Source organism: Hibiscus syriacus, unplaced genomic scaffold (genome assembly GCF_006381635.1).
Source record: "Hibiscus syriacus cultivar Baekdansim isolate YM2019G1 unplaced genomic scaffold, ASM638163v2 tig00110264_pilon, whole genome shotgun sequence".
Taxonomy (NCBI): Eukaryota; Viridiplantae; Streptophyta; class Magnoliopsida; order Malvales; family Malvaceae; genus Hibiscus; species Hibiscus syriacus.
In genome coordinates this window covers 53,034-63,027 of record NW_024062653.1, presented here as the reverse complement: position 1 = coordinate 63,027, position 9,994 = coordinate 53,034, and the positions used below count along the sequence as shown (strand labels likewise).

Sequence of the window (9,994 nt, the reverse complement as noted above, 5' to 3'; positions counted from 1 at the left end):
GGTAAAAAAATGTTATTTTCTTTAAAAGTTTTAAATTCAAACAATTGTGTTTGTAGGGTATATCTATATTATTAATAAATTAAAAAAATTGAATAAATACTATCTTATAATCACATTAAACTATTAAAAAACTAAATTATAATTGAAATAAATAAAAATTATAAGAATGTCAATTGGGGATTTTGATTCTTAATTTTTTCATTGAGAGATTATGTTTTTTTATTCAATTTCTTCCATAATCATTTTTTATATTTAAATTATTGAAGGTCACTAAATTTACATTTACGAGGAGGGAGTGTATTTTTTTTCTTCACAAAAGTAAAAAAATCAAAACGCTATCACATTCTTAAAGATAATCTAGTATATTCCTCCTTAAATTGAAATATTTTAGAATTTGAGTTTTAGAATGTAATTGAATTATTTTGGAATTTATGGTTTAGAATGAAATTGAATTACTTTGGAATTTGGGGTTTAGAATGAAATTGAGGAATGTCTTGTAAGTTTTAAAAGTTAGGGGACCTAAATTCAAGTGTCTGAAAAGTTCAGTGACCATTTATATAATTAACCCTAATTTTCATAGGTGCCGAACCATATTGCAAATGGATTAAATGTTGGGAGACTGTATTGCAAGTTTTAAAAGTTGAGGGACCTAAATGCAAGCTTCAGAAATGTTCAGTGACCATTACTATACTTTACCCTTATGATAATATCAAATTCAAAGTAGCGCGAACAAATTATACATCCAGCCCCGTTAACATCCCTGACCTAGGCTCTACTTCACGATCGAAGTCCAGCGACACGGGAGAAAGAACAAAAAATTTGGTAAACGTTCCGGCACCGTTTTCAACTTATCATTAGCCCCCTCTTCCTGCTTAACTAGTTCCCATTTTTTCTCCAATTCCCTTTCAATCCAAACAAAACACTCTCTTTTCTCATCTCTGCGTTCACATTTTATTTTCTTTTTAAGATTTTCTCAAAGAATTTTAAAGGTGATTTCACATAGTTTATTTACCAATCAATCGTTTCTTTTTCAACTTGATGAATTTTCACGGAATCTCATAAGCTCAACTTGCATTCTCTGTAATTAATTTCTTTCACTTTTCTCATTTTTTTAAGATTTATTTTAATTTATGAAATTTTAATTGAGATGTGGAATAAATTTAAGTTAGTTTAATCTGAATGGATCTATCAATTTTGATTCTTCAGATTTGATATTTATATATATTAAAATTACTTTTTTTGTGTGGAATTTTGTAGGGATTTGAGTTCGCGTGGACTCGAAGTTCTTTCTTGAGCATCAATGGCCCGTGCTGAACTAACTACTGAACAGGTTGATCATCTGATCACAACAGTTGCTTTATTTGTTACGATTTTGTGATATTAAAGTTTCTATTTTTTATGTGATTCGAAAGCTTTAGGATCATATGAGCATTGCTATCTTTTTCCCTTTTGCTTTTGGAAGCAAATATTTAAGTGCGATTGGATAAGAAAGCAAATGATAAATTTGAAGAATTCAACAGTAAATTTGTAGAGCATTTTTCCTGCAAGAATCAGGCACTAAAATATTGTTTGTCACGGTAGATTTGGCTGCCTAACATGGATGGTTTTCATTTTCAGTTATTGAATGTGACAACCAGTTCTTAGTACTTGTTTTTCTGTTTTAAGTTTTGAAGCCATAAAAAACATGGATCTTATCAGATCATACGTTAGGCGTTCTCCTAATGAATTGCTTTGATGGGCAACTGAGGTTTTAGGATTCTTTCAAATGCTTCAAATTGTTTGTCTGTTCAACTCATCACGGGCAGTGAAGCACATTTTTATTTATTTATTTTTTAACAAAGCAAATTATATTTGGCTTTTTTATTATAATTTCCCTGACCCTATTTAGTAAACATTTTATCCGGTGCTATGTTTTTCCTGTGGTTTCCAGTTTAAACGAGCCTAAATATTTCTATTCTTTAAAATGTTCTCGAAGATTAATGGTGATTCCATGTTGATAAATGTATATTTTTTTCCCCTTTAAAGGTTCTGAAGAGGGATATCCCATGGGAAACATACATGACTACTAAGCTGATTTCAGGAACAGGCCTTCAGCTGTTAAGGCGTTATGATAATAGAGCTGAAAGTGTCAGGGCACAGTTGTTGGATGATGTAATGTTTTATAGCTATTCTTAACTTACGAGCTGAATTTTATTTTGTAGATATGTTCTTTTGCTCCCTCTGAGTAATTCACTTTTTCTATTAGCTAGCTTTTCTTTCATCATAAACTGACTGAATAAGGTTTTCAGAAAGGACAATCTTGGATAGTCTTCCCAATAATATTGATTGGTGAAATTAATCGTCACAGGATGGTCCAGCCTATGTTCAAGTGTTTGTTAGCATATTGCGTGATATACTTAAAGAAGAAACAGTGGAATATGTTCTAGCTTTAATTGATGAAATGCTTATAGGTATTTGAACTTTGAAGAAAGCTGGTTGTTTGACAATTGAGTTCATCACAAATGAATTTACTTTCTGATATTTTATATTGCAGCCAATCCGAAACGAGCCAGATTATTTCATGACAAGTCTGTTGCTAGTGAAGATGCTTATGAACCTTTCCTAAGTTAAGTTTTTACTCAAAATTGCTTTCATAGTTAATTTGTGCCCTTTTTTGTGTCTTTGTGAACTAGTAAGGTGGCTGATACTCTTTAATCTTTCAATTATGACCAGTGGCATTCTAAAATAGCGTATTGTGTCTGCTTGACAACTGCTTTACAGTTAGAATCATCTTTCAGATTGTTATATCTATGCATATTGACTTCAATTGTCCTTTATTGCATTTATTTTGACTCTAAATTGAGTTTATTCCTCTCCCTGAATCTGATTATAACTCGAGATGCTGCCGTATATTCTTAGTGATGGCTATGATCTTTTAGGATTTTTTTTAAATGAAAGTAGGTGTTGTACCCTTAAAGTTACATCGGTCTGGTACCCTAACATAGTGTACAGTGTCTGATTGATTACTGTCTAACAGCTATGATCACCTTTCTGAATATTATGTTATACATATTTACTTCAGTTCTTTATTGCATTATTTTGACTCTAAAATGGCTTGATTCCTCGGCCCTGAATCTGCTTATAATTCAGGCTTATATTGTTAGTGATAGCTATGCTTTTATAGGACTTCATCTTTCTTCTGTTTTTATTTTTCTTCTTTTTTTTTATTGAAAAGTAGATGTTGGACCCGTAAAGTTACAACAGTTATCTCTTCTCAAGCACTTTCTTCTTAGAATTCTGAGCTTTTTTGATAGGGTTTATCTGCATCTCATAATGAGCATGTACAAGTATCAGGAGTCTTGATATCTTGCTCACAATAGACCCTTATGTGATTGTTCATTGCTTGGTTTTAAAAGGCGCGCAGCGCAGCCAGGCACTGAGGCAAGGCGAGATACAAGAGGCGCGCGCCTCTGGGCTTTAGGCACCGGGTGCAACGCCTTTGTGCCTTTCGGATTTTTTTTTAAAGATATTAATAGGAACTAGAACAAATTAAAGAAGAAAGAAGAAGATAAAAAAAAAAATTGCAGTAGTAAGAAAGGAAAAAGATGGCTGAAGAAGACTAGAAAACTCTTTCTTTTATCACATTTTCTCATTTCTTAACCCTAATAGTTGACCTATTAACAAGCCCAACCCTATAGCCCAAATTTATAGTCCAACTCTAATGTTTATTTATTTATAACAAACCATTATAACTTCTTCCACCAAGTATATGATTTTTTTAGAAATTTAGTTATTTAATAATACAAATTAATTTTAATTTTTAAAATAATAAAATATTAAATTAAATATTAATTACTTAATAAATTTTATTAAATATAAAAATTAGTTTTTTATAATAATTATAAATTTTAAATTGATAATAAAATAAATTTGTATCATTTAAAAATAAATGAAATAATAGTTTTAAATATTAAAAACATTAAGTATAAATCAATAACAATGTAGATTTTGGTGAAAGGGGATTAAAATGTGTTTATAAAAATAAATAAAATAATAGTTTTAAATATTAAAAACTTTAAGTATAAATCAATACATTGTAGAAAAGTATTTTAGGAGTTAATCGGTGGGTAATGAGTATAGATATACTCATACAATTAATTTATAAACTTTTTAGCATAGATATGTTTATAATATTGTTTTCGGTATAAAATATGTTCCATAACTAATTTATAGGTTTTTTAGTATAAAAGTGCGCCTCACCTACGAAAGTCGCGCGCTTGCGCCTAGGCTCCAGGGACCTTGTGCGCCTTTTAAAACCAAGGTTCATTGTAAGTTGTCTCTCTGGTTGTCAAAGAATACTGAGATGTTTTTTTGAGTATAATTTTTTATCAAGTATGAAAATATTCATTTATGCAACTGGTGGTGATCTTAGCTCTAAAGTTCTAGTTATCAATGGTTAGCAGACATGGTACTTATGAGAAGCTTCTGCCACATTTGCTGCTAGCTGCAAGAGTTCTGTAGATGCAAATATGATTTAGTTTAAGAGGGGAAAACAGCAACAATTGGGGAAAGAAAAGGCTAAACGAACGAGTATGGAAAGATGGAAATTTACAGAACTTAGGGTTATAAGAAATCATCTAGTTTTACTATTAATTTAAAGAGAATAATAGGAGTAATTGTGTTGGCTGTAAAGCCTACAACTTATTTATATGGGCTTGCTTTCTTGCGAGCAAAGTTTTAATCTTAACCCTAGATTTAAACCCTAAAGATACCTAATAACCCCAAAAGTACCTAATAGCCCCAAAAGTACCTAATAGCCCTAGCTTTAGTTGTCTATCACTTGTCTAATAATTACTAAATATTATAAAATAAATCTGAAATAATAAAACGTTATTAAATATATAATGTTCTTGCATCATTCTCCCCTGGTAGGAAAACTTGACTCCAACGGAAAAACTTTTGCTACTTCACTCATAATCTGTAACATATACAGTAGCATCCATGTTGGTGCTACATTTAAGAGTCCCAAGAAGCTGATTACTTTAACCGTGACAAGGAACTTAGAAGTATCATCGCAACCTTTGAGGAAAACAAGAACAGCTTCATAGCAGCAAATATGTTTACTTGTAGCCTCCGCCATATTAAAATCAATTGGTGAACCTAACCATGCTTCAATTGAATATCTTGTAGATGCAATGTGCTTCTTATGCTCAGAATCAATGCCAATAGCTTCATAACGTGCAGCCTTATTTTTCTTTGAATCAACCATCCTTTTTGTCAATTGCCTTTGTAATGAATTCCATCCTCTAGCATTTGACTGACACCAAATAAATTTGGATCTCTAAATATTCTAGAACAACCTTTCTTTTCAGAGCCCACTGGAACCTTAAATGTGTTTTTTCTTCTTGAATTTAGCAGTGAATTCTCCCCTGACAGAATCTGTTTCAGTTGTCAAAACTGAATCAGTTCTGTTTACTCCAGAATTTTCATCCAATGTTTTGTGCTTTGAGATATCAAGAAGATTTCCTACTCGCCTCCAGTCCTCTCCTCCTAAGGATGCGGCTGTCATGCTATGAACAACCAAAGACTACTTGAACCGGATACACATCAATTTCTTTGCTTCCTTCAGGATATTCATCATGGATTGGCTCTAACATATCATAATCTTTCTTGTTGACATGCACATTGCCGTGAAAATCAGCAACTTCAGCATGAATTCCATTCTTGTTTAATGGTATGAACTAATACTTTCTCAGCAAAATCAGATTCAGTAAGACTACCTTCTAGTGTGTCAAACTGGTTGTAAGCACCTTTCAGAATCTCCATCTGGCTCCTACTTGTTCATGTTGCAGCCAAGCCTAAACTGCACATGATAATTCTTAAGTCGCACATTGTAGCAAAGCTAATTCTGTTTCTTGATACTGATTTCCTCCGCCCCGAGCTCTAACACATCTAACCATGGCTTAAAAGTAATTCTTTTTTTAAATTCTAGGATCTCAAGAGGTTCAGATTACCAAAACTGATGTAGTTTAAGGGGGAAAACAGCAACAATCGAAAGAAATAAGGCTGAACAAACAAGTTCGGAAAGAAAATGGAACTTTAGAAAACTTAGGATTATAAAAAACCTCTAGTTTTAATATTAATTCAAAGAAAATAATAGGAATAATTGTGTTCGCAGTAAAGCTCAACTGTTTAATTATTTAAGCTTGCCTTCTTCCAAGCAAAGTTTAAATCAAAATCCGAGATTTAAACCCTTAAGATACCTAATAACCCTACAGATACTTAATATCCCTAGCCTTAGCCGTCTATCATATGTCTAATAATTAATAATTATTATAAAATAAAGCTTAAATAATAAATTATCATAAAATAGATGCAGCTCCTTCATCAAAATAGTTTTCTAGTGTAGAGGTCACTAAACATGGTTTGTTATATATGGCTATCAGTGTCATATATTCTGTTTTATTCTTTGGCTTTATTACCTTTTATAATTGAATTGAGTTTTTTCTCGGTTAATTTGAAAATGTTCATCCATGTACACTTGGTTCCATATCTATCTTGTGCTAAATTATCCAAACTAAAACTACCTATCCAAAATTTGGTCTACTTTCAGATTGTTGTGGAAAGGAAACTGGTTCATACAAGAAAAGAGTTGCAAGATACTTGCCTTGATAGTAAGGTAAAAAATATGTGAGTGAAAGAGGTTTAAAGAACCTTAACCAAATGACATAGTATATTGCATGCTTTATTTAATGTTTCTTTAAATTATTTTTTCTATTAATTGATAGTGCAAGGCCAAGAACCCAGGATGGCGTTGTTGCAAATGGAGAAGCCTCAAAGATAAGGGGTCCTACCATTAATGATGTACTAAAGGAATTGGTTGACTGGCTTTGCACACAGGTTAGTTTACTGCTTTGCATTCTGTTTGTCATAGTCTGCAATGCAGTGTTCATTTCTCACGGCTGGAAGAAGTTGACTGCCTTGGTAGATGCTGCTTTGATTCTCCCTATGATTTTTACATGCATTTGGGAAGTTCCCATTGTGCATTTTCTAGTCTTTGATGGTCTCATTCTCACACACGATCCTGTTGCAAAATGATTTCTTTTGAAGTAGATTCTTTTTATTCTATCAACTTAAATGGCAGATTTTGATGCCCAATGTCTTTGCAGCTGAAGAAGCCTTTCCATCCTAGTTATGGTATTCCTACTGCTATTAACTGCCTTGCAGCATTACTGAAGGAATCTGTTGTCAAGTCTTCCTTTGTTCGAGTAGATGGGGTGAAGTTACTGATTCCTTTAATTACTCCAGCATCGACCCAGCAGTCTAATCAGGTATTCTTGTTTTTCAGTCTTTAAGGTGGTTAAGTTTTAAAAAGGATTAACTTTTCCTTACGAGCCATTGAAGTAGGCATAATTCTGAAATTGACTACTAATCTTTGTAACAGCTTCTGTATGAAACATGTCTCTGTGTATGGCTTTTATCTTACTATGAACCAGCAATTGAGTATTTAGCGACATCTAGGGCTCTACCAAGACTTGTTGATGTTGTTAAGAGTTCCACAAAGGAGAAGGTGAGCTCTTCTAATGTACCCTCTATCCAAGTTCTACCTAGTAGTGTCTATGTTGCTTTAGTAAAATGTACATGTTACCATGCATCCTTTATTGTGCTATATGAGCAGGATTCTGTTATTTTCCAAGCTTTCCTTTGCCCTTTAACATTTTTCTGAAATTCTGTGTTAGCATTGAATTTTTACTATTACCAGGGACGTATTGCATGCCTTTAACTACTGGCTGATTAATCTATTTCTGTGTTAATTTAATAATTTGTGTATGATTTGTATAATTTGTGTATGATTTGTATAATTCTCTCTTTTTGGACTTGACCAATGATGGCCAGGTTGTCAGGGTTGTTGTATTGACCTTTAGGAACTTGTTTTCCAAAGGCACTTTCGGTGCCCAGATGGTTGACCTTGGACTACCACAGATTGTTCAGAGTTTGAAAGCACAAGCATGGAGTGATGAGGTGAGAAAATGGAACATTTAATTCTTATCTGGCTATATAATGCTCATGTGAAATCATTTTTCCTTCAACTTAATTGTCAGATTCAATGCAGCAATGCTAAAGTTTATGTACTCTTTATTACTGACTTTTGCTTACAGATTTGATTTGGATATTTCATAGGATCTATTGGAGGCTCTCAATCGCCTTGAAGATGGGTTGAAGGATAATATTAAGAAATTGAGTTCCTTCGATAAATATAAGCAAGAGGTTCTCCTTGGTCATCTTGATTGGTCACCCATGCATAAGGATCCATTGTTTTGGCGTGATAATATTTCATGCTTTGAAGAGAATAATTTCCAGGTTTTTTTCTGTTTCTCATGGCTTTCAACTTCTCTTGCTATTTTGTTGCTTATGGGTAGTAACTTTATGAAGAGGGATTTGGATATAAAAATAATTAATTTGTCCTTTGGACTGCCCTAAAGTTTCCGACCACATAAATCTTTAACTTTTAATCTGAGAAACTTCAACCTCTTATTGCCACGCATGTACACTGCTAATATGTGCAAGAATTTTGGTTTTTTGGTATGTCTGCTAGACTTATTCCTAGAGGAAAGTACTGCCTGGCAAATTAGTGAAGTTGATTTGTCAGTATGACACTTGCTGGTCATTGCTTACATATTAGTAACTATCATTTCGTATGCGAGTATAGATCTGTATTATTTTTTTCAGAAAAATGTCTTTTACGAAAGGAGTGTATCTTGTCTGATAGTGCGCTGAAATTATCTGGGGTGATGCTCACTTTTGTCAAGGGAGCAGGGTGAACTCTCGGCGTTACAATCCTTATATGGTGCACAGCACTTAAAATAACATGTGCCCAAGTGATATAAAGCATAATAAATGTGTGTCTATGCATGTCTGTGTGTACATACAATAAGCGTACGATATATAATCATGATAATGTTACTCAAATATTAGTTCAATTTACTTTTCCTACACAAAAAGCAAAGTTTTCTTCTTTGTTGGCCAATATACACGTTTTCCTTTTGGTCCTATATCTGACGTTGAATGCGCAAACATATGCATGTGTGTCTTGCCCGAAAGGGTATGCATTTTCCTTTTGCACCTTGATCAAAATTGTGTAGCCCGAAAGGATTTTTTATTTTGTTTTTTGTCTTACTCTGAGGCAAGGAACCTAGCGTGCCTCTGATGTAGTAGTGGTTCCTTTGACAAGTTGTAACAGTTCATTGATTCTTGCTGCTGCTGTATTTATCCTCGTAACAAATTATTATCAGAACAATTTGTTCACATCAATGTTGTGATAAGCTTTTAGTTATTTTGTTGCTTATGAAGAATGCGCTGGAATATCAGGATGAGTTAAACGAAGCATAACTTGATAGATTGTGAATATCCTAGTAGAAAACTGTGGTAATTAGTTATGATGTTCTTTCTCAGGTTCTAAGGGTCCTCATTACAATTATGGACTCGTCTAATGATCCGAGAGCTCTGGCTGTTGCTTGCTATGATCTCTCGCAATTTATTCAGCACCACCCAGCTGGTCGGGTGATAGTGAACGATCTCAAGGCGAAGGAACGGGTGATGAAGTTGATGACCCATGACAGTGCTGAGGTTACCAAGAACGCCTTACTCTGCATCCAGAGGCTTTTCCTAGGTGCTAAATATGCTAGCTTTTTGCAGGCCTAGTTCAGCTTAATCGGATGGTAAGTAAATTATGGTTGGTAGGAGTTTTATTTTTGAATGAGTCCAGTCGGGATGGCCGTCTTTTTTTTTTCCTGTTGGATACTTGATTGTCAACATATCAAGGAATAATTGTTTGGATTTTATCGTCAAAGTGGTTCAAACTTATTATTTTAAAATTTTTGAGTTTGTGTAGAATAAAATGATTCATTTCCATTAGGATGGTTCAATAACAAACTTTTGCATGAACGTTTTGATTTGTTTTTCGTATTTTTCTTTAGTCTTTTTGGTTACTGGTCGGGAATGGAAATACTACGAG

At 33.3% G+C, this 9,994-nt stretch overlaps 1 protein-coding gene across 1 annotated transcript; it reads left to right on the top strand.

Annotated features, from left to right (window-relative positions):
• The first annotated feature begins 458 nt into the window (after positions 1 to 458).
• Positions 459 to 9,710, top strand: LOC120115390 (V-type proton ATPase subunit H-like). Its single transcript, XM_039136114.1, has 12 exons — positions 459 to 469; positions 1,284 to 1,330; positions 2,026 to 2,151; positions 2,348 to 2,450; positions 2,534 to 2,606; positions 6,593 to 6,658; positions 6,768 to 6,879; positions 7,149 to 7,310; positions 7,424 to 7,549; positions 7,876 to 8,001; positions 8,161 to 8,340; positions 9,433 to 9,710. Exons 2-12 carry the CDS (start codon positions 1,301 to 1,303, stop codon positions 9,679 to 9,681), a joined length of 1,353 nt encoding a protein of 450 aa, XP_038992045.1. The 5' UTR covers positions 459 to 469; positions 1,284 to 1,300; the 3' UTR covers positions 9,682 to 9,710.
• Positions 9,711 to 9,994: the final 284 nt, after the last annotated feature.